At 45.2% G+C, this 25,217-nt stretch overlaps 1 protein-coding gene across 1 annotated transcript in view; it reads left to right on the top strand.

Annotated features, from left to right (window-relative positions):
- Positions 1 to 25,217, top strand: part of GALNTL5 (polypeptide N-acetylgalactosaminyltransferase like 5) — a 49,020-nt gene that overhangs the window by 13,366 nt on the left and 10,437 nt on the right. The window contains exons 3-7 of the mRNA XM_029921217.1: positions 1,226 to 1,346; positions 6,537 to 6,703; positions 9,648 to 9,770; positions 16,217 to 16,466; positions 17,668 to 17,785. Of these exons, the coding sequence (XP_029777077.1) occupies positions 1,226 to 1,346; positions 6,537 to 6,703; positions 9,648 to 9,770; positions 16,217 to 16,466; positions 17,668 to 17,785 (779 nt within the window). The remainder of the gene's footprint in view (positions 1 to 1,225; positions 1,347 to 6,536; positions 6,704 to 9,647; positions 9,771 to 16,216; positions 16,467 to 17,667; positions 17,786 to 25,217) is intronic.

Here is a 25,217-nt window from a genome sequence, read left to right as displayed (position 1 = left end):
TCTGCTGGAAGCAGGGTGGGAGGGAGCAGACTTCTCTTGGAGCCTTTTTTGTCTGTGCCTATTGGTGTTTCTACTGGGGGCCTCTTCGGAGGTCTGTCTTGGAGTGACGGGAGGCAGGAGAAAATCAGGACTCCCCATGTCCTCCCCCCAGTCCTGTGGCTCTCTGGCCATCTACCTCCTTACTTCCCCCCTGCAGAGCCCTCCTACGTGTATCTATTGTGTTATGTCCACGATTTCTCAGGTGTGAGAAAGAGGACTTAGGGGAAATGGAGTCACTGCATCCTGAAGAGAATCCCTTTTATATATAACATAGCCTTTTACATCAGTTTTGGAAAGCACTCCATAGGCATTGGAAAAGAAAGTGCATTCTTCAAAACAAAGCAAAATTCAAATCCACCAAGGAAATATTACTAATGACATGCATCAAGTTCTTTCTGTTTCTCTGATTTAGAGTTGTTCTTAAAATATTCCATTGCTATTTGTGGCACTATATACTCAGACCTCTAATGGTTTTAACGGATTTTGCGGCAGCATGATTTGATGTCTGCAAGCTCATTACTATTTAGTCTTTATTCTGGCTTACTCTTATTGTGAGTATAAAATGACTTTTTGGATGTTGCTGCCCATGAACTCTGTACTTTTCTGAATGACACTTTGACTCCTGTACTCTTAGACCATTCTTGTAACCCTTCTAGTTCATTCCGTTTCTCTTTTATGATTACATTTTATTTCTTCGTTGACATCCGAGAAGTTTTCTCTCCTAAGAGGAAATTTACTCCAACTTCATTTAGCATCAGGACTGATCATTTGGGGATGGCTCTGGCATCTTGTTGTTATGATCTTGTTATTAATAAATGGCCTTTGGCATTTTTTATTCTCTGCAATGGAATTTGGGGGGAGGGGTTTGAGCTCTCGTTTTCCTACCTTCCCCAAACCCCTCAGCTACAACAAACTCACGACGTCTGTGAATCATGAGAGGACCAGGAGGCTGAGCATTCCCTTCCCTAGAGAGACTGAGCAACCAAAGACCGGCTGTTGGTCACACTTTTCGAAGGAGTCTGCTCTGATGTTAACCTTGCCATCCGGGGATAGGTAGGTGCCAGGACAGTGACTCTGGCCCATTATAAAAGGAGTGAATTCAGGATATGGTGGTTCTTATTGTCCTTGATCGAAGTGACATTAGTAAACTCATTACTTACGTGACTTTTATTACCCTTTCTTGCAGGTAAGGATTTTAACTATTCAAGCTCAGAATTTATTGATGGATTTTTAAAATATGGATTGAATCCCATTCTCAGTAAAATCTTGGGCAGTGAGCGAGAAGTGCCAGATACCAGGAATAAAAAGTATGTTTCTTCTACTTTTTTAATTGAGATATAATTGAAATACAAGGTGATATTCGTTTCAACTTGTGCAACATAATGATTTGATATTTTTATATATTGCAAAATAATCACACAATAAGTCTAGTTAGCACTGGCCACCATAGATACCTACAAAAAATGTTTGCATGGGTGATGAGGACTTTTAAGATCTACTCTCTCTGCTAGTTTCAAATATGCAACATAGTATTAGTAACTGTCGTTATCATGTAGATCCCCAGGGTGTATTTATTTTATACCGGAGCTTTGTTTCGCCCCCCACCCTCACTCCTCTGGAAAGCACCAGTTTGTTCTCTGTATTTATGAGCTTTGGTTTGGTATGTTTGGTTGGTTGCTTTTTAGATTCCACATATAAGTGGGATTACATGGTATTTAACTTTCTCTGACTTATTTCATTTAGTGTAATGTCCTCAAGGTCCATCCATGTTCTTGCAAATGACAAGCTTTCGTTCTTTTTTATGGTGAATAGCATTCCACATTTAGGTTGTTTCTGCATCCTGGCTATTGTAAATATCGCTGCAGTGAACTTGGGGTGCATATCTCTTTATGAGTGAGTGTTTTCATTTTCTTCAGGTAAATAACCACAAGGGAAATTGTTGGATCCTATGTTAACGTTCTTTTTAATTTTTTGAGGAGCTTCCATATTGTTTTCCATTTCCATCGGTGCAGCCAAAGTCCCTTCCCACCAGCAGTGCATAAGGGTTTGCTTTTCTCCACATCGTCTTCAACGTTTGTTATTTCTTGTCTTTATAATAATAGCCATTCTAACAGGTATGAGATGGTATCTCATTGTGGTTTCGATTCGCATTTCCTGATTATCAGTGACATTGAGGACTTTTTCATGTACCTTTTGGCTATCTTATGCCTTTGAAAAAATATGTATTCAGAGTTTCTGCTCATTTTTAAATTGGACTGTTTGTTTGGTATTGAGTTTTATGAATTCTTTATGTATTTTAGATGTTAACCCCTTATCGGGTATATAATTTTCTCTCATGCAGTAGGTGGCCTTTTTCCTTTTGGGGATGATTTCCTTTCTTCTGCAGGAACTTAGCTTGATGTAGTTCCTATTATTATTTATACATTTGTTGTCTTTGCTCTTGGAGCCAGATTGAAAAAGTCATCACCAAGACTGATGTCCAGAAACTTACTACCTCTGTTTTCTTCTAGGATCTTTATGGTTAGATTCAGGTCTTACAGTCAAGTCTTTAATCTATTTCAAGTCAATTTTTTATGTGTGGTGTAAGAAAGTGGTCCAGTTGCATGTGATTACCAATATTTATTGGATAGACTGTCCTTTTCCCATTGTATATTCCCGGCTTTTTGGTCATAATTGATTAATCATAAATGCATGATTTTATTCTGAGCACTCTATTCTGTTCCATGGATCTATGTGTCTCTTTTTATGACATGCCAAACTGTTTTAGTTACTACAGCTTTGCAACAGAATTTGAAATCAGAGAGCGTGATGCCTCCAACTTTGTTCTTATTTCTCCAAATTGCTTTGCCTCTTAGTGTCTTCTGTAGTTTCATACAAATGTGAGGATTCTTTGTTTTATTTCTATGAAAAATGCCATTGGAGTTTTGACATGGAGGGCACTGAGTCTGTGGATTGCTTTCGGTGGGAAGGACACCGTAACAGTGCCAAATATCTTCCCGTTTGTGTCTTCTTTAATTTTTTTTATTAATAGATCTAGTTTTCAGTGTACAGGTCTAAAAATGAATACACTTTAAGTTTTTAAATAAACAGTTACTAACCAGATTTTAATTTTTGACATATTAGAAACTTACAACATAGGTTCCTGTTTGAGGGACTTGGAGCCAGATAATTCAACAGCCTATTTTGAAATTCTTGGGTTGAGAATACTTTCTCCATTCACACTAAATGTTTTCTAGGTGATCACAAGAATTGCATCTCCCATAAGAAAAGATATTTTTCTTAAACTACCAGTGAGGACATTTAGACAAAGGGATATTTACTTTTCTTTCTTTTTAATTTTTTAATGTTTATTTATTTATTTCAAGAGAGACAGCGAGAGCAAGAGAGCAGGGGAGGACAGAGAGAGAGAGGGAGAGAGAGGGAATCTCAAGCAGCCTCCACACTGTCAGCCCAGAGCCTGATGTGGGGCTCGATCTCACAGACCGCGAGATCATGACCTGAGCTGAAATCAAGAGTGGGACACTCAACCGACTGAGCCCCCCAAGTGCCCCTAGAGAGAGATCGCCCAAAGAGAGAAGGGAACTTGAAAGTTTTAGTATTCAGAATATTAACTTATTTAATAGGAAATTCGGTTATGTACAAAGTACACTTCTGGGTTTAAAATAAATTTTAACTACTAAGAATAGCTGCTACTATGGCAGTCCAAGCAGGTTCTCTGCCATTCTTGTACTAATCTCGTTGTTCCCTAAATGGGATGCCCATTCCAGCTTTGCCTTAAAGTTTGCGTGATTATTTTCACTAGCTGTTGAAGTATTTGATACAGATCTTTGAAGAGTCCATTTTTATGTCACTTGGTCTTCTGATTTACTTTTTATCTTTTAACTTTTCAGTTGGAAATAATTTCAGACTCACAAAAAAATCTCAGAGAATTCCCGTATAGCCTTTTCTTAGATTCCCTGAGTGTTAACATCTTCCACACCCTCAGAACCAGAACACCGAACTAAACCAGGAAAATAACAATACCACTAGGCAATCTACAGACATTGATTCAAACATTTACAGCTGCCCCACGAGGGTCCTTTTTCTGGAAGGATCCAACCCAAGACTACAGTAAGAAACATTTAGGTCATAAAAGACCACAGCAATATTTATCAGTTAATTTTGGAGAAACTCATCACACAGGGGCCTAAGGGTCCTGGTGGGTGGAGTCTCAGGGTTCTCTACTTGCGTGGTGTCTATCCTCCATTTATCCACAGTTTTCCTCAAATGATGTACCCAGAATTGAATGTCACGTTAGAGATGGCCCTAAGTAGCAGGCGCTACCCCTAGACCAACGCGTCCCTAGTATCCTCTTTCCATCACCCCCACCCCACACTGTCTCACCTACTTCTTCTTTGAGAACTCGATGGTCTTCCTGTCCATCATTCTCCTCCTCGTGTCCATGAAACCATGCGCAGGATGTGGTCCCGCCCTTCCCCGCCCCTTCCCTGCCCCTCAGCCTCTGCCCTTCCCAGTTTTCACTCCCTGGAGTGTGATGTCATCCTCTACCTGGCAGACGCATCTTCAACCAGTCTCGGTTAAAAATGCCGACTAGGCAAGACCCTCTTCTTCCATGGCGCTATCTGCCCGTGAATATGCTGAGGGTCTGTGCGGGATCCCTGGAGGGTGGCCCAGCCTGCGCCTCCTCTCCTGGTGTTTCCTGCCCCGCTCCCCTTTCTACAAGGTTGCGGTGGGAATAGTGCCTTTCTATTTTGACCCCACCATCTGCGCACAGTCCGTTAGCCCAGGGATGGGCACTTGAGCCGGCTGCGCCAGTGAATCCTTACTTGTGCGTTTTTGAGAAAGAGGAAGTCTTACCAGTTTCTCCTTGGGTCTTGATGTTGGAATAAAGAAGTGCAAACAAGTCAGGTTGCAGAAGGAGGATGAGAATCCTATAAGGAACCTGATGCAATACTTCTATCTTCCAGATGCTGTTCTAAGCATTTGACATTCAACTCATTGACCCCTCACAATCTATGAGGAAGGCTAATCTCACTATAGTTACTATTCCCAGGAGGAAAGACAGGAACAGAAATGGACAGAGTGTCCAAGAGGCTTTCAAGCCTCTGGCTCCAGTCATTCTTGATGACTGCACACTCGTCACTAAGTCCTGTGGGGCATCTGGGTCGCCTCCCAATACACTTCCCTCTTGTGCTTCAGCTAGCACCACTGGGTTTGTCATTTACAACCAAAATATTTCAAAATACAACCAAGTAATGCAGCAATTCAAACAGTGATTAGCAGCTAATAACTAATATTACTAGAATTCAGCTTTCATTTTTCTCTCCTCTGCACAAAAATAATAAGACACTTTTGTCAAATCCCTGGAAGAAATCCAATTACTCTATATCCACTGCCTTTCTTTGTTGCAACAAACTGGAGCGCCAGGTTTTCTTTGAAGATAGTGCAATGAGGTTAATTTGAGCTTTTCAGTGTGTATAAGTGTATTAATACACTTTTATAATAGAAACCAAAATATAGGTATAATTCACATTTATACTGTGTTCAAAATAGATTTAAGATGGTCAAAACAGAGTCTCCAGAAAAGTCTGGAGCAATTATTTCTGGCATTAAGAAGGGCGAGGATGACTTAGAGGCACCTGAGTAGCTCAGTCAGTGGACCATCTAACTTCAGCTCAAGTCATGATCTCGCAGTTTGTGAGTTCAGATTCTGCATCCGGCTCTGTACTGAGAGCTTGGAGCCCAGAACCTGCTTCAGATTCTGTCTCCCTCTTCCTCTCTCTGTCCCTCCCCTGCTTGCTCGCTCTCTCTTTCACTGTCTTTCAAAAATAAATAAATGGGACGCCTGGGTGGCTCAGTCGGTTGAGTGTTTATGACTTTGGCTCAGGTCATGATCTCAAAGTTCGTGAGTTTGAGCCCCACGTCGGGCTCCATGCTGACAGCTCAGAGCCTGGAGCCTGCTTCAGATTCTGACTCCATCGCTCTCTGCCCCTCCCTCACACATGCTCTGTTTCTCAAAAATAAATGTTAATTTAAAAATACATAAATGTTGGGGCACCTGGGTGGCTCAGTCGGTTAAGCGTCCGTCTTCGGCTCAGGTCAGATCTCCCATTTGTGGTTTCGAGTCCCGTGTCAGGCTCTGAGCTGTCAGCACAGCCTGCTTCCGGTTCTGTATCTCCTTCTCTCTCTGCCCCTCCCCCTCTCATGCTCTGTCTCTCTCTGTATCAAAAATAAATAAAACATTTTAAAAAATTAAATAAATAAATAAATAATAAAAAATAAAAATACATAAATGTTAAAAATTCTTTTAAAAAGAGAAAATATTAGAACAGCATAAGAAGTTAAAAAAAGTTTTTGTATCGTAACTTTGGTGTTTTCAAATGTACTGTCACCTTGTTATGGTAATCATCCATGAAGGGAATGAAGAGGAAAAAATGCAGATTGCAGTGCTTCAGTGAGACCACAGATCATTCTCTTCCTCTAACTTACCTTCGCAGGTGTTTTCAAAACCATTACCCAACCAACCTACCGACTGCCAGCGTGGTCATTTGCTTCCACAACGAGGAGTTTAACGCCTTGCTTCGGACCATGTTCAGTGTCATAAACCTCACCCCACACCACTTCCTCGAAGAAATTATTTTGGTAGATGACATGAGCAACTTTGGTAAGACAGACCTCTGTCCAGCCGTGTCAGATGCTCTGACGGCGATCTCTGAAGGCGCTTGTGTAGTTTTACACATTGTACGTGGGATGGGTGTGGAGGTGGGCGCCGTCGGTGTGCCCGTGGGGACGTCAGAGCCGGTCTCTGCCTTGCGGTGTTGGGCTCTTGGGTGATTAGTGCTTCCATAAGGTAAATATGGAGCTCCAGCCTGGTCTTCAGAGGTCTGGAGGCTGTTCAGGAAGAAGTAACATCGAAACCCACGTCTGAGGGGCGAGTTGGGGTGAGTTGGGGTTACCTAGATGGAGAGGAGGCGGAAGGGGTTTTAGGCAGAGAAACAGGGTAAAGGCCCAGAGGTACCATGGTGAGTTTAGCCTAGTTCTGTGCTTTCTGTAGTTTATGCATAGTTATGTATCGCACCGGGAGAAGATGTGGACCTACAACCAGAAGCATACGAAGGCAAGACCGCTCACGAAGGACGCTGTTTGACTTCTCTCTGGAGGAAGGGAGTGCGACGATGGGCTTAATGTACGGAAGAGACAGGACCGAAGCCCTTCTCCCAAAAGAATTCTAATCAGACCAACTATAGTCAAGAGCACGTTCCTCCCTGCTCATTGGTGTTAAAGAGTTGTGATATGAATACAAAATCGGATTCCTTGTCCACTTCACAGCTTAATTATAAACCCGCGGCAAGCCAAGAGGACGCAGACTAGTGAGGAGCTTGGGTCTGCAAGTCCCTGTGGGCGTCCTTTTCCCGTGGAAGCAAGATATCCCTTAGACAGGTTTCCTCCCTAAGAGTTAACCTCATGCACGTGAATCTGGCCCCCTATGGGCTGGGAAAGACAAAAGGAGAGAGAGCAGGGAGATGAACAGGCAGGGGTAGAAAAGAGAACCTTCTAGGAGACTGACCTGTGACGAGGTGTCTCTAGGTGTGTCAAACTGATGATTACTCCAGCTAACATCAGCTACATTTAGGAACTTCACACGTTGGCCAGGCGCTACTGCATATGATGTGAATTCTATGGAAGCCACTGTTTATTTCTGCAATGCACACAGGAGGGGACGTGTAGGTTCCTTATCTGGTCAGTACACTGAGCACCACATTTGGCCACACCCTGAGCGAGAAGTTCCCACAGCCATGAGCAAGGGACAGGGTTTATGGGGAGATCCTCTGCTATGACTGTGGATTAAAAAAATTTGTTTAATGTTTATTATTTATTTTTGAGAGACAGACAGACTGGATGCGAAGGGGTAGAGAGAGAGGGAGACACAGAATCCGAAGCAGGCTCCAGGCTCTGAGCCATCAGCACAGAGCCCAAAGCGAGGCTTGACCCCATGAATCATGAAATGATGACCTGAGCCAAAGTCAGACGCTTAACCGACTGAGCCACCCAGGTGCCCTAGGCTGTGAATTTTTAACTTCTTGCCCAGAAGAATAAGTGTCCTGCTATGAAGACAAGTTCCAGGGTGACCACAGGACACGTCCCCAAGCCTTTCAGGGCCACGCCATCAGCTCAGAGGCACACGTTGACCACTCACGCATTCTTTAGGCAGCCGGAGAATCACCACCAGTGTCCCAGATCTGGGCATGCTGCCAGACCAAGGCCTCTATCTCTCCTCCTTGATCCATGCCCACCTCGTTTGTGGTGATTTCACCAAGTTAGTGTTTGACCCACGCAGAAGCTCAAACACAGGAAACACAGGAAATGGGGTGTTCTGTATTCTGATAGGGCTCAGGACACACAGCTTCCTGCTCTGATTCACAACCATCACACATGGGCGGTAGGAGAACTATTTGAACCACAGCGTGTCTTTCCCGGCTGATACCCGTGGGCACTGCTGACGGACTCCTTGGGGAGCAGGGGACGGCCCGTTGAGTTACGTAAGAGGCATGCCCAGCGCTGACAAGCTGCTATCCCATCTTTCTCACAGTCCTGGACCCTCCTGACCCCAGCCAACAGCATGACCATCTTCTAGAGAACCCAAGCCCTCCACATCCTGGCAGCGATTACTGCTGCCAGGGCAGCCTTGGTTTTCCCATAGGTCTGGCTCAGAGCTCCTTCATGTCCCGCTTGTCAGAGAGGTGTTTGCACACTTCCGGGCTGAGATGCCGCTCCCCCTGGCCCCCCACAAGTGCAGCCATGCAGTCTGAGCGGGGCCTGGCACTCTTCCTCAAGACAGAAGGGGATCCCGCCTTCTGCTAAGATTACGATGAAATCTGCTTCCGTTGATCCCCAGCCTCCTGATGCAGGTTTGTAAGACGTCTGCGCACCTGGGCCCCGCCTCCTCCATCATCATATCAACCTCCAGATACCGAGGGACAACCTGCCCCAGGCTCGGGGCTGCGGATGAATTCCTTCCTACTGCGGACAGCACTCCTCGAGCGGGAACCGCCTCTGAGTCACAGTCAAGTTCAGAAGCCCAGTTGTTACTGAGAAAGTCAGATTGCTCCAAAGCGCCACAACTCACGCTTTTTCTATTAAAATTTTAACAGTGGCTTATCAAAATAGAGGTATTTCGGGGCACTTGGGTGGCTCAGTCGGTTGAGCCTCCGGCTTCGGCTCAGGTCAGATCTCACGTTCGTGGGTTCGAGCCCCGCGTCGGGCTCTGTGCTGACAGCTCAGAGCCTGGAGCCTGCTTCCAGTTCTGTGTCTCCCTCTCTCTCTTCCCCTCCCCCTCTCATGCTCTGTCTCTCTCTGTATCAAAAATAAATAAAACATTAAAAAAATTTAAAAAAAATAGAGGCATTTCACCAGAAACTGAGAATATTTGCAGTTGATTTCAATGCTGAATCATTTCTTTCTTTTCCTCACATAGGATAACATTTTTAACATTAGTACTTCTGTGGCAGAACTCGGTCTTTAGGAATCCGTCAAAGGTGATATATTGCTTTATTTTCCATAGTTCTAGTTTCTATGTTGCCAAGTGTTGCATTTTTTTTTCTCTCCAGATGATTTGAAAGAAAAACTAGACTACCACCTGGAAATTTTTCGGGGAAAGGTTAAATTAATAAGAAACAAAAAGAGAGAGGGACTGATCCGATCACGAATGATTGGGGCCTCCCGTGCTGCAGGTAGGAGCCTTTCGCTCGGGACTTGACCCGACTTGACCCGGACGCCCATGCAGAGATAGCTTCTCGTGGGGCCTCTGCAAGTCTGCACTGGCATAAGAAGAAAAGTAGAAGTGCATTTCAGTCATATGAGTCTTTGGATTCTGAAAGTACATATTCTGCTTTAAAATGTCAATTTGTTAGTTCGTTTATTTTTTATTTTTCTAATGTTTATTTTTGAGAAAGAGAGAGACAGTGAGGGCAATCAGAAGGGGCAGAGAGAGAAGGAGACACAGAATCTGAAGCAGGCTCCAGTCCCTGAGCTAGCTGTCAGCACAGAGCCTGATGCGGGGCTCGAACCCATGAACCGCGAGATCGTGACCTGAGCTGAAGTTGGAGGTTTAACCAAGTGAGCCACCCAGGCGCCCCAGATTTGTTATTTCAAGTGGAAGGCATGTTTACGCAGGAGCCATAATGTCAGCTTCCGTTATGGGACGAGTTCCCCCAGACAGCTGGTGACACAGAGGGCCACGTGCAGCCGGGAGAGCGAGACTTCGTAGGGACAGTAGGGCCGTGGTGCAGCTATCTGTCCCATAGGGACCGCCAAGCCAGATGGGGAGCAGAGGCCAAGATGGAATGAGAAGAGAGAGAAAGTCAGGATGGAGAGAGGGAGAGTGTGGTCTGGAAGTTTCTGCGACGGGAGAGAGGGAAGGAAGGAGGCCTGGCCGTGTGGCTCTCAGAAGGCCGGGGGTGGGGGGGGAGCCCCAGAGCACAGACCGCCCATCCGAGGAGACCTGCCTTGGGCCCGCGTGGCCCAGCCCTGGCCCTGCCCCCAACACGCATGTGTGCTTAGTCCCTGGCTGGAGTCCCCCGGGAGGCCGTGGCCTTGGCGGGAATACTGAGCAGATAGACCCCAAAGGCTGGGAGCTGCCAGACGGCTCCTCACAGCAGGCTGTCTTGAAGGGCGGCCCCCCATCCCTGTCTCTGTGGTCACATGGCCTGCTCCCTGGGCCTGGCTGTGTCCCAGTCTCCCTCAGATGGAGGGCTCACCTCCTCCAGAAGGACCTCGTCCTAATGAATTCCATCTGCAACAATCCTATTTCCAAAAACACAGTCACATTCTGAGGTCCTGGGGGTTAGGACTTGGATATATCTTTGGGGGACACAATTCAACACACAATACTACCATAGAGGTTTGGGGGTTGTTTTATTTTGTTAAGGAGAAAGTCTTATTAATTTTTTATTTAGAAAAGTCTCAAACCCATAGAACATGTACATAAAGATTCACGAGATGTTGATAACTTACAATGCTCCACCCCCCCGCACACACACACTACTTCTGTGTCTAAAGTAAGATCAGCATGGGACACTTGGGTGGCTCAGTTGATTGAGCATCCAACTTTGGCGCAGGTCATGATCTCACAGTCAGTGGGTTCGAGCCCCATATCGGCCTCTGTGCTGTCAGCTCAGAGCTGGACCCTGCTTTGGATTCTGTCCCTCTCTCTCTACTCCTCCCCCACTCACTCTCTGTCGCTCTCTCTCTCCAAATAAAGACAAAAAAATAAAAATAAAGTAAGACCAGCTTATACTTTTTAAAAAATTGTTTTTTTATACTTTGCTTTCCTAGACTTATAGAATAAATTATATGTTTCTTGCTTCCCCTTGTCCTTTTTCTGAATCTCTACGTAAACCAGATAATCTGTGTTTGGAAAATTTTTAAAAAAAGAAAGAAAAGATCAGAGGGTGGTTCGCAGTGGAAGGAACGGCTTCAGGGAACAGATACAGGGCAGCCTTGGGGGCGAGAACACAGGACAGGATCTCTCACTGAGTTGGCTTGGATGGTCAGTAGGCAGCCAAGAAGGCAGAGATGAGGTGTTGATTTAGACTGACATCCTGAGAGCAAAGTTTTAAAATCCAGCATCGCGTTGAGAGCTGGCATTGGTGCCTGGTATTCACGAGGAATGAGAGACTTCTGTTGTCTAGTGTGATGGACAGAATAATGCCCTCCCCCAAGGAGGTTGTCCTAACCCCCAGGATCTGCTAACATGGTGCCTTATGTGGCACATGTGATCCAAAGTAAGTGCCTTGAGGTATTCTATTATTTGATGATGCTAAATTATTTTTCCATGCTACTGTTGAATCCCCTTCAGGTTATTTCCATTTGGGGCTCTTCCCAAATATACAAATACTTGAATACTTGCCTCTTAGTAAACACATACAGCATTTCCATAGAACATAGTTTGGGGCGCCTGGGTGGCTCAGTTGATTAAGCGGCCGACTTCAGCTCAGGTCATGATCTCGCCGTTCATGGGTTCGAGCCCCGTGTTGGGTTCTGTGCTGACAGCTCAGAGCCTGGAGCCTGCTTCAGTTTCTGTGCCTCCCTCTTTCTCTGGCTGTCCCCCACTCACACTGTGTGTGTCTCTCTCTCAAAAATAAACATTAAAAAGAAAAAAGAACATAGCTCTAGAAGTGGAATTACATACTCCATAGGTCCTGACTTACTAGGTAATGACAGACAAGTGATAATCAAATAATAGAATACTTCAATAACAATGAATGGCCTACATTATTCATGACTACACAGATGAAAACGTATCATTTTGAGGGAGCAAAAGAAGGTAAATGCAAAAGAATAAAATTGGAAAATCAGCAAGACTAAAGGACAATGTGTATGGATGAATAATTCATTGAAACACTGAGGAAAAAAAAGAAAGACTAGGAAGTTATTGCCATAAACACCTGGTTAAATCAGCGTGTAGAATCAGGTGGTAGGAGCTAGGGAACAAAATCCTAGGATGCTATGTTCTAAGTCTTGACAAAGTGGTAGTTATATTTGTCTTGGCTTTCTGGTACATCATTAAGCTCTGCATTTATATTTCATCTCTTTTTTTTGGTATGCATGTTTCTTGCAACTAAAAGTTGTGAAATAAAAAATATTAAAATATTAAAATTAAGGGCCTTGAGATGGGAGATTAGCCTGGGCTATGCAGGTGGGCTCCCTCGGTCAGACCTTGTAGGTGGTGGGCAGAGAGGGTCAGAGACCTGTGTGTGACAGCTCTGTCCTCTGTGGTTGACCCTGAAGAAGGACAAAGGGACCTAGGAAGGCAGACCACTTCTAGAAGCTGGAAAAGACACAGCGATCCTCCCTTAGAGCCTCCAGGAAAGACCTTCGCTCCACCAACACCCTGATTTTAGCCCGGGAAGACCTATGATGACCATCTAACCCACAAAACTATAGGATCATACATTTATGTTGCAGTCAGCCATTAAGTTGGTGGCAAAGAACTCCGGTGTATCTAGGGGACCTCTCTCTGCAGGAGGCTGGCCTGGACTTGGAGCGCAGGAACTATCTAGCCTCCTGGCAGTTCAGTTCTTCTGGAACTACAGCTACTCAGGCTGATTAGGAAGCTTAGCAGGGGGATGCGGAGGGGTCTCGTGGTTTTGGGGAGACGGACGCTAGAGCTGAGCTCTGCAAAGGCAGCCATACGGAGGGCGGTGGCTGGCTCTTGGCCACAAACAGCAAAAGGAGGCGACATAGGGCCAAAGAACACCGGATTTCAAGCCAGAGCCTGGGGTTCAAGATCTTCACGTGCCCATCGCCAGCAACAGCCCCCTGGGCCAGTCACTGCTCTGAGTCCGGGCTTCCCAAGCCGTGATGCGGAAACAAGGGCATCTAACGCAGCGGCTGCCGTGATTAAAGGAGGGAATTTGGAACATGCCCTTCTTTAGCACTAAGGGCTGAACAAAATGCTTAGCATACACTGACTAGTACCAATAAATAAATAAAACGTACATTTTGAATTTATATGCTTCAGAATGACAAATACCTATGGGAAACCTAGAAGAAATGCAGGGCAAAAGTAATAAAAATACAGAATAGCAGTGGCGGAAAGGCTTTAGGAGGTTTTAGACGCACCAGCCTCATTGCCTGTGAAAGAGGGTAAACTTCCAAAAGATCAGAGATTTGCTCCAGGCCCTGGAACTGAGGGCTCAGACCCAAGAAGTCAGTTTTCCACGGACAGAGACTGCATCACCCTAAGAGACTATGGGAATGCAGCAAACAGAAATTAGAAATTTGAATAGTATCGTCGCTTGAATTGTTTGGCACGAGAGCCACGTGACTATGTTTAGCAGATTTACGGTGTGGATTAAATGTGCACCTGCTTGTCACCATCTGCCTTTCTGATCTTAGCCATTCTAGTGGATGTGAAGTATTGTCTCACTGTGATTTGGATTAGCATTTTCCTAATGATTAACGGTTACCTTTTCATACGTTTATCAGCCATGTGTATATCTTCTTTGGAGAAATGTCTATTCCAATCCTTTTTTTAAAAAGACTTTTATGTTTGAGGTGGGGAGGGACAGAGAGAGGGAGAGAGAAAATCCCAAGCAGGCTCCATGCCCAGCGAGGATCCTGATGCAGGGCTCAATCCCATGACCATGAGATCATGACCTGAGCTGAAGTCAAGAGTCAGACGCTTAACGAACTGAGGCACCCAGGCACCCCTGTTCAAATCCTTTGCCCATTTTTTAATTAAGTTGTCTTTTTGTTACTGAATTGTAAGGGCTCCTCATATATTCTGGATACGAGTTCTTTATCAGATATGTGATTTTCAAATAATTTCTCCCATCTTGTGGATTTTTTCAACTTTTTTTTATGGTGTCTGTTTAAGCACAAAGGTTTTTAATTTTGATGAAATCCTACTTATTTTTTGATCCGTCACTTCTATTTTTGGTGTCATATCTAAGAAACCATATAACCTGAGGTCAGAAATGTAGGCCTGTATTTTCTTCTAAAAGTTTTATAGTTTCAACTCTGACCTTTTTAGGTGTGTGATTCACTTGGCTTAATTTTTGCGTTAGCTCTGAGGTAGGGGGTCTGAATTCATTCTTTCTCATCTGGGTATCCAGTTATGTTGGGGCTGTTTACTGAAGAGACTGTTCTTTGCCTCACTGAATTGTCTGGGTGCACTTGTCAAAGATCAGCTGACCACAGATATTTGGTTTATTTCTATGACCTCAATTCTATCCTTTGGTCTTTATGTCTTTCCTTCTGACAGCATCATATTGTTTTATTTTTATAGCTTTGTACTAAGTTTTGAAATCCAGAAGTCCTTTAGCTTTGTTCTTTTTCAAGATTGTTTTAGCTAATTTGGGTCCTTGCCTTTCCCTATGAATTTTAGGATCAGTTTCTGCAAAAAGAACAAGGTATGATTCTGATAAGGATTAAATGAATCTATAGGTCAATTTGGAGATTATTACCATATGAAAAATATTAACTCTTCTCATCAACCGTGGGCCATTTCTCATAACTTCTCAGGATTTTATGTTGGCTGCAAGAAAAAGTCCGAACTCTGCTCCTGAATTTTGGGGTCCCTTCCAATTTGAGCCCGTCTGATGTACTTTAACAACTTGCACTCTTTCCTTTGGTCATGCCAGTTTTCCCCATGCTCTCTAAGCTGACACTCAGTAAAGCTTGAGCTCAAGAACAAAAATAGTACTGCATCAGGGCGCCTGCGGGGCTCAGTGGGCTGAGTGTCTGACTCGGCTCAGGTCATGACCTCGCGGTTCGTGGGTTCGAGCCCCGTGTTGGGCTCTGTGCTCACAGCTCAAAGCCTGGAGCCTGCTTCAGATTCTGTGTCTCCCTCTCTCTCTCTGTCCCTCCTCTGCTCACACACTCTCTCTCTCTCAAAAATAAATAAACATTTAAAAAATTAGAAAAAAGAGTTACGCATTTTTGCCTCCCAAGCACCAGACTAAATACCGAACAAGTTATCCTCACAGTAAATGTTTGCTAAATCGAGTTGATCGATCAAGGCCAAGCTAAAATAATATTTTTTTTAATTAAAGGCCTACTCAGTTCCACCTGCTTTTTTTTTTTTAATCTTTTTTTTAAAAGTTTATTTTATTTTGAGAGATAGACTCTGTGTGTGTGTGTGTGTGTGTGTGAGAGAGAGAGAGAGAGAGAGAGAAAGAGGAGAGAGAGAGAGAGAGAGAGCGAGCGAGCACAGGGCCAAAGAGAGAGGGAAGGAGGGAGGGAGAGACAGAGAGAAAGAGAGAGAATCCCAAGTAGGCTCCAGGCTGTCAGCACAGAGCCTGATGCAGGGCTCAAACTCATAAACTGTGAGATCGTGACCTGAGCCAAAGCCCAGGGCCGGATGCTTAACCAACTGAGCCACCCAGTCACCCACCACCTGCCCCTTTAGAATCTTCACCAAGCCACTCTCTAACCCACAGTTCACCAACTTCTGAACATCCTTGACACATCATGGCCCACATTTTTGCACAAAATAAAGTATGTGTTTCTAGCCCTTCCCCTGCCCCCACCCCCACCCCCCAGTGAAACGGAAAGCACCATAAAAGCCAAAGACGTAGTAAATGCTCAACAGATGCTCTGGCATTGAACTTGGATTTGGGTTGTCGGATGTTTTGTCCGTCTGCTCTAACGCTAGCCTATTCTTGACCCCCAGGGGACGTCCTGGTGTTCTTGGACAGCCACTGCGAGGTGAATAAAGTGTGGCTGGAGCCCCTGCTGCAGGCCGTTGCCAAAGACCCCAAAATGGTGGTGTGTCCTCTGATAGATGTCATTGACTCTATTACCCTAGAATACCAGCCCTCTCCTGTTGTAAGGGGCGCTTTCAATTGGTATCTACAGTTTAAATGGGATCGTGTTTTCTCTTATGAGATGGATGGACCAGAAGGACCTACTACACCCATTCGGTGAGATTCCTTTGGGTTATGGGGAAATATCATGTATGTATTGATATCAAGGTGGGGGGGAAGGAAAAGAAGCTTGAGAGATTTCTTTCCATCTCTTGGGCTTAATGAAGAGAAATATTTTATTATTTATCTTGTTTCTAAAAATCTCTACTAATAGAATTTGGTAGGTTTTCAGTTTCTTTGATTGGAAATGGGCATCTCACTCTGGTTTGGAACACCGACTGGGGGGCACCTAGCTGGCTCAGGCGGTGGAGCATGTGACCTTGGTCACAGGGTGGTGAGCTCAAGCCCCTCAGTGGGCGTGAAGCCTACTTTAAAAAAAAAATAACACCGCCATGTAGTGTCCTCTGGCTTCAGGTGTCCGTCTTTAGAAGGTGGACTTGGTTCTCAGGAGCACATGGTGTGTGGTCAATGAACAAAATGCTGGCGCTGTGGATAGCTCAAGAAGAGTAGACATCTCTGCTAAATGCATGTAAAAAAATTTCTCTAAGTGCTTTCATCTGTAATTTTATGGAGATGAATAGGATTTTCCTAGATCATTAGTCTTAGAAAATGTATTTCTACATGCAAGAACAATTTGATATTGGGACTTTTATAATTAATAATACTTTATTTTCAAATTAGTTTCCATGTAACATCCAGTACTTCTCCCAAGTGCCCCCCTCCATGACCATCACTCCCTTTCCCCCTTCCGCCTCCCCCTTCAGCCCTCGGTTCATTTTCAGTATTCAGTTGTCTCTCATGGTTTGTGTCCCTCTCTCTCCCCAGCTCTCTTTCCCCCCTTCCCCTCCCTATGGCCCTCTGTTAGGTTTCTCCTGTTAGACCTATGAGTGCAAACATATGGTATCTGTCTTTCTCCGCCTGACTTATTTCACTTAGCATGACACATATATGTAATAGTTATTATGATGGACAGAAACTATTCTAAGCTTTGATATATACTTAGTAATTTAATTCTCATAACAACCCTGTAAAATATTATTATCCAGAATTTACAGGTAAGGAAATAAGGTGCAGAGAGGTTAAGTAACTTGCCCAAGGTCACACAGCTCTACATCAAGTTAAATATACATTAAGTTAATCATTTTGGTATTAATATTGTTGTTTTCTAGTTTTTACGTTATTGCTAATATGCAGCATAATTTTGGCAAAAATCCATGATGGCTGAATCTGTGGTTTAATATTTATGTGTCCTTTTTAGGTCACCTGCAATGGCTGGAGGAATTTTTGCTATAAATAGGCATTACTTTAACGAGATTGGACAGTATGACAAGGGCATGAACCTCTGGGGAGCAGAAAATCTGGAGCTTTCATTAAGGGTAACTCAGACTCTGCTTTCTAAACACTTCCCTTTACACACAGAGAGTGAATGCTGACTTCAAGTCACAGGCATTTTGTGACCTTTGTGTCCAGTTTTCTCCCATGAACATCTGGTACCATTCCTGTGTCGCATGAAATAAATGATTTATGGTACTTCTTACAAAAGTTGACAATAGTAAAATATCAGCTTATATTACTGTATGCTTTGTTATTTCTAATGTATGGGATGTTGGCTTAATGTAATGTTTTTATTTGTGAAAACTCTATTATACGATGTCTTGGTGGTTGTGGTGTGGTAGAAACACCAGGATTAGACACTGGGGGACTTGGGTGTCACTACCTCTGTGGGCTACCTTAGGCCTCAGTTTCTCCATCTGCAAATTGAGAGAACTTGGTAAAGGATGTCTGGGTTGTCATTCAATGCTTGAATCCCAGGACACCTGCTACAATGTGGGTGGATCTTGGATACATATGGTGAGGGGCGCCTGGGTGGCTCAGTCGGTTAAGTTTCCAACTTCAGCTCAGATCATGATCTCATGGTTCATGAGTTCAAGCCCCGTGTCGGGCTCTATGGTGACAGCTCAGAGCCTGGAGCCTCCTTCTGATTCTGTGTCTCCCCCTCTCTCTGCACTTCTCCCATTCATGGTCTCCTTCTCTCAAAAATAAATAAACATTAAAAAATAATAATAACAATAAAAAGAAAACATTATGGTGAGTGAAAGAAACCAGACACAAAATGCCACATATTTATATGAGTAAATCCAGTCCTAGAAAAGCTGCAGACTAAACTAATCCAGAGAAACAGAAGGTAGGTGAGTGGTTGCAAAGGACTTGAGGGAGGAGAGTGAGTGCTGATAGGTCCCAGGGCTCTTTTTAAGAGGGTGAGAATGTTCCAGAATGAGATAGTGGTGATCATTGGGCAACCTCATGAAAATGCTCAGAGTCATTGTATCCTGTAGAAGGGTGAATTTCTTGTAGAATGTGAATTACATCTCACATTTAAATGTAGATTTGGCTTGTAAATATTCCCGTGATATTAGATCAGTAGACATTAGACATCAGAATGGGTCCCAGCTCGGTTGCTAACTTCCTGTAGGTCCTTGGTCTGCCATTAATTTTTCTAATTTCCCATTTCCTCACTCGGTAAATAGGAATAAATATAAATGCTATTCTCATAATTTTATAAAGATTTTGGGGTTTTTTGTTTATTTAACAAAATTTAATGCTTATTATTTATTCTTGAAAAAAGAGAGAGAGAGAATTAATGAGAGAGGGGCAGAAAGAGGGAGACACAAAATCTGAAGCTGTCAGCTCAGAACCCAGCACCGGGCTCGGACTCACAAACTGAGATCACGAGCTGAAGCAAAGAGGGACACTTAGCCGACTGAGCCACCCAAGTGCCCCTGTTTGTTTATTTTACTTTAATTCCAGCACAGTTAGCACACAGTGTTGCGTTAATTTCAGTGTACAATATAGTGATTCAACAAGTCCGTGGTCCACCTTGTGCTATCACAGCAGGTGCATTCCTTGATCCCGGCACCCGTTACACCCGTCCCCCAGGCCACCTCCCCTCCGATGACCAGCAGTTTGTTCTCTAGAGTTAAGAGTTTGTTTCTTGGTTTGTCTCTCTCTTTCTCTTTTTTTTTTTTCCTTTGCTCATTTTTTTCTTTCTCAAGTTCCAATTCTGTGAAGATTTAGGGGCATGACTGGGGTAGAGACTAAAGTACAAGGCAAATATTCCTGGAAAGAGAGTCTGAAGAAAATACTAAGGTACTATTCAGATATTTATTGTGTGTTTATCATAGGTGAGTTTTGGCTTTTGACTAAATTCTAATAGATTTTTATAACGGCCACTTTGTGCATAAACATCTGGGCTGTGAGTTCACCCTTATCATCCCTAAAATATGTTCTCATTTTTCTCTCTCTGCCTTGTTTGTCTCTTCCCAACAGAGACAATCTAGTGTGAAAGAAACAGCTTAATCAATGACTAAATTCAAATTCTGCTTGAGCTTTAGTTTCCTTGTGGGTAAAATGAAAAAAAAAAAAGATCTCTATTACAAAGCTGTAAAGGCTGATAATTTATAGAATCTGCTTAATAAGTGACAGCTATAATTATTCTTTAAATTTTGCCATCTGTTCTTTATATTCTAAAATCATCTGCAGAGATCATACTTGGAATTGCATATATTATCTAGGAGGCATTAAAATGTTTGCTTAATTGCTTTTTTGTGTTTTCTTTTTCGGACTTTTATTCTGTCTTGGATTTTATCTCCCTCTTTCTCCTTTTGGCTTTGTTCACTCTCTTAGCGTTCTTTTAAGCACAGACTCCTTTCATAATGCTTCAGACACTTTATTGTGAATATAAAAACATCTAGAGCAACACAGTTTTCTTCTTAAGCCCCGATTTGGCGGTATGCTGTGAGCTGATTACTTTTTTTGCTTCTCCCTCTCCTACCGCCCCACCCCGGCCCCAACCCCAATCATGTGTTCTCTTTTGATCCAGGCATTATTTTATAATATCCAGGCTTTTAGTACTTTTCATCATTTGGTTAATTATTCCTTGTTTTATTACATCACTCTCTGCGAACACGTATATGGAATTTCCCCCTTTCAGGACCTAACATCTCAATGAGCGCATTCTTGTGTCTCAGAATAAAAGCAAATTTGTGAAGGACACATACATATTTGAAGAAGGAAGGTACTCCTTTTTCCGGCTCTCTCTTCCCCCCAGATAGCAAATAACAGCTAACCTATTATTCAAATCCTGCTTCAGCATTGTCAACCGCTCCATTCCTATGGCCCCTTCATATGTTTTAAGTATGTGTGAGTCTCTCCTTCCACAAACACGTAAACTCAGAAATAGCTAGAGTGCTCTCTTGACATCAGCCGGGGTCTCTAAGGAACCCTGTCTTCCCTGGGAGAAGACCATCAACACCTGTACATTTGTCTTCCTTTCTCCTCGTTCCAATAAGTCAGCGTCCCGGCGGCCCTCAGGACACCCCTCTGGGAACTGTCACCGGGTTAATATTGATGTCCCTAACGGATGGCTTTGTTCTTCTGTGCCCTGTGTTCCTGCAACCTTTGGCGCCGCAGAACAGGGCTCCTGGTGCCTCCCCCATAGCTCTGTTCTGTTTCCTCTGAGGAGGCCCTTCTGTGCAGCTCAGAAGCGTGGCTCTTCCCAGCGCTGTTACCCCTCTTCCCCCGACCCGTGCGCTCCTCAGGGCTGGCATCAGCCATTTGTGCCTGTGTACTTAGTCCAGGGAAGTATTTCCTTATCTCGTGGGAAAGAACCTCAACTCTGAGCCGGCTGATCCCTCCCCCAGGCAGCCCGCCTGCTCCCGGGGGGACCTGTGGGCTCCCCAGGATCCGGCGACTGTAGACAAGGACAGGGCCTGGCAGGGCGGCGTCACCAGGACCGGGCACAGCACCTCCATCCTGACCGGCCGGGCCGGTGGCCCACCAGCACCTTCTCCGTGGTGGTAACTAACACCTGCTCGGTGACCGTACCCAGATCTGGATTTTGTTGGGCTAGACTCTGTCAGGAGTCCTGGTGAGGGTCAGTGTGGCCACCACGCGAGGAACACCTCCCGTGTGAGGCTCTGCCGCCGGCCGGCCGTTCAGAAGAGGGCGTGACCCTCTCCTGTTCGTTCATTCACTCAACAATCCTGAGACCCGTCAGGCGCAAAGGGCTGTGCTGAGCACTCAGTACGGCCACACGCAGCGCAAACCCGGCTCCTGATGGCCTGAAGCTTCCATCCTGTTGAAGTAGAGCGAGAGAGATGATTAGTTATTTGTGATAAATGCGGAGAAGGAGAAATACAGGGTACTGTGAGATCAGATGGAAGGAGAATCAAGACTTGTGTTGAGGGGGGTGTGTGTCTTAGATGGCTTCCCTGCAAGATGACATGGTTTTTAAAAATGTTTAATGTTTATTTATTTCTGAGAGAGAGAGCGAGCGAGCGCGCATGAGCGGGGGGGGGGGGGGGGAGAGAGAGGGAGACACAGAATCCGAAAGAGGCTCCAGGCTCTGAGCTGTCAGCACACAAGCTATTCTGTCCTGCTTTCCACTATCTACTCAACCTCAGGTCTGGAGACCCCACCAGCTCGGTTCTACTCTAAGTCATTCTCTCCGGAAGCCTCCACAGCTCTGGGTTTGTTCTAGCTGCCCTGACCTCAGTGTTACCGTCACTCGGGAAAGTGGGGATGGCCTGGTGCCCACGCAGCTGCTGCCTGACCTCCAGCCTCGGGATGGTTCTCCTCTCCAGGCTTCAGATCGCACTTCGGCTTCCTGGTGGAGTGGAGGCCGGCCTCCAGTAGTCCCCAACAGCCCGCGTGGCTCCATCCCGGTGGCCCCAGATACAGGCCAGGTGCACTACTCTGGGCCTGGAGCCCTACTATTGGCTCCACGGGTTTCCTCAAGGCCCTCTTTCTTTTCTCCCTCCCCCTTCTCGACACCCTGATCCGCATCACGCTTCAATGACTCCTTGCCGATGACATAGTTCTAGCTCCTTCTTGGGTCCTTCTGTGGCAGAAGCTTGCACATCTCATTGCCTACAGGTTATGCTGCTGTTGGATGAGTGTCCCAGAATGTCCTAACCCCAACGTTTCACAAAGAGAGATCTTTCTACTCCCTTGAACCCATTCTTCCTCCCATGGTCCTTCCCTCTTTGGGTGGATGATGTGCTGCCCTCCACCCGCCGGTAACTGTCCAGCCCCCAGAGGACCTTCTCGGTCTCCAGTCCCTCCTTCATGCCCCGCTTCCCTTCATCGTGTGGTTAAATCATCACTCCTCTCTGCCCACTTTGCCCCTTCCCACCAGCACAGTCCACACTCCCCTCTGCCCACTTTGCCCCTTCCCACCAGCATAGTCCACAGTTACAGCTTTGATATAATTTCTCAGGTGGACTTTCTTTTTCTTTTTAAATTTCTTTTAGTGTTTATCCATTTTTGAAAGAGAAAGAGAGAGAGAGTCAGCGTGAGCAGGGGAGGGACAGAGAGACACACACACAGAATATGAAGCAGGCTCCAGGCTCTGAGTTGTCAGCACAGAGCCCGAAGTGGGGCTTGAACCCACGAACTGTGAGATTATGACCTGAGATGAAGTAGGATGCTTAACCGACTGAGCCCCCCAGGTGCCCCTAAGGAAGACTTTCTTGACTCTATCCTCCTCCCCGCACACCCACGCACACATGTGCACACACACGCACACGCCCAAGTCTGGGGTCCATTCTCCTGTGCGTGCTCACACACCACAGCACTGGGTGTGCTCTACTGTGTCTGTCACTGGTGAGTGTGTTCAGGGCAGGCTCTGTGGACGTACAGCCTGTGTGGTTGCACATGGGACCACGTTTCAAGGCACCCCACATTTCGTGGAAGGCTCTGCTGTTGCCGTTGTGAAGTTGTTTTATAATTTTTGAACCAGAGACTCCATTTTTGTTTTGTGCTGGGGCCCCACCAATGGGTGTGCTGAGCAGGCTGTAAGCCCCATGAGGGCATGGTCTGACTTGTTCAAAACTTGTTCAGCACCTGCTCTGTTGATCACGTAAAAAGTGGTTGAGAAATATTTGTAAATGACTGAACCACTTAGAGTCTAGGAAGCCTTATGTGTAAATGGTCAGAATAATCGTCGGCGTGTGCATCCACTGAGGCAATGAGCAGGAAGCATTTAATACCGTGTCTGCCACCTAACGTGCCCTCAGCCAACGTCTCTTGCCTTCTTTTTATGTCCCAGAGTTCTCATTTAACCCAGTAGCTGGCTAGCAGCCTCTCCTAACTTTCTGCTAAGTTTATTGAGACTAGAGAAGAGGAGATCCCACTAGAAAATAAATCTGATGGCCAGCCCGAGTCTGGAAGGCAGCCCCATAGTGGTGAGGCCAATGGAACAGAACGGAGTCCACACTCCCCTCTGCCCACTTTGCCCCTTCCCACCAGCTGTAACTGTGTCCCTCCGTCACTGCCCAAGGACAAATACAGATTACAGAAAAAGTAAGAAAATACTTCGTATTGCCCTGATTTCTTCTACAGACTCAGAAAATAGTTGGCCATTCCAACCCATATGTGTCAAGGAAGAAGGCCAGTGAGGCTGGACCATGACACATGGAAAGAAGGGGCAGGATGAGGCCACAGGGGGCGAGGGCAGGACGCCACAGGGTCACGTACAGCCTGACGTTGTGTCTCACGCACAGGGAAAATGCTGTGTGTTAAGTAGGGCAGTGATGGAGATGAACACAGTGGGGGTAAGTAGGGAGGCCAGGAGTCTCTTGTGATGATCTGAACAAAGGGCGACTGTGGATGGATCTAGAGCCGTGGCAGTGGAGGCAGAGAGACCTGGATGGTTTCCAGGCATAGACACGGAGCAGATGAGACAGATGTCCAGAGAAAGTAGTGTCACAGACAACCCGATTATCAGGCGGCTAATGCGACGATGATGCTGTGTCACAAAGTGGCTCAAAACTGAACGGCTCAGGACAAGAAGCATTTGCTTTCTCTTTCATGTGTTCGTGCGCAGGCCAGGGTGGCTCTGCCTCTGAATTTAGATTGTTAGAGCTTGGCTCCTGTCTCTGAGTTTGGTTCAGGTCTGTTCATCATTCTAGGAGTATTAGAAATCTGCTAGTGTCCCACGAGTTTTGCTATTCTGCTAGTATTTGTGGTACAAACACTAGTGGTAACTAGTAACGACTCAGCATACTCTTCTCATTTGGATGGGCAGGCAGCAAAGGCCAAGCCAAACCACACAGCGTGTTGAACCCTCAGCATGCATCACAGGTGCCAGTATCCCTGATGAACATGGATGCAGAAATTCTCAACCATATTAGCAAGTTGAATTCAACAGTACATTAAAATGATTATTCACCATGATCAAGTGGGGTTTATTCCTGGAGTGCAGGGCTGGTTCAGTATTCACAAATCAATCAACATGACACACTATATGAATAAAAGTAAAGAGGGGCACCTGGGTGGCTCGATTGGTTGAGCGTCCAACTTTGGCTCAGGCCATGATCTCACAGCTTGTGAGTTTGAGCCCCATGTTGGGCTCTGTGCTGACAGCTTGGAGCCTGGAGCCTGCTTCCGATTCAGTGTCTACCTCTCTTTCTCTACCCCTCCCCCACTTGTCCTCCCTCCCTCTGTCTCTCTCCCTCCCCCTTCTCTCTTTCAAAAATAAACAATAAAAAAAAGGATAAGAACCATGTGATCTGTCAATAGATACAGATAAAGCATTTGACAAAATGCATCCTCCAGTCTTGATAAAAATTCTCAACAAAATAGGGACAAAGGGACCATACCTCAACATCATAAAGGCCATGTACGAAAGACCCACAGCTAATATCATCCTCAGTGGGGAAAAAGAGCACCTTTCCTCTACGGTCAAGAACAAAACAAGGATGTCCATTTTCACTATTACTACTTAAGACAGTACAGGAAGCCTTACCC

The sequence above is a fragment of the Suricata suricatta genome, chromosome 2 (assembly GCF_006229205.1).
Source record: "Suricata suricatta isolate VVHF042 chromosome 2, meerkat_22Aug2017_6uvM2_HiC, whole genome shotgun sequence".
Lineage (NCBI taxonomy): Eukaryota > Metazoa > Chordata > Mammalia > Carnivora > Herpestidae > Suricata > Suricata suricatta.
This window is presented reverse-complemented; position numbering and strand designations above follow the sequence as displayed.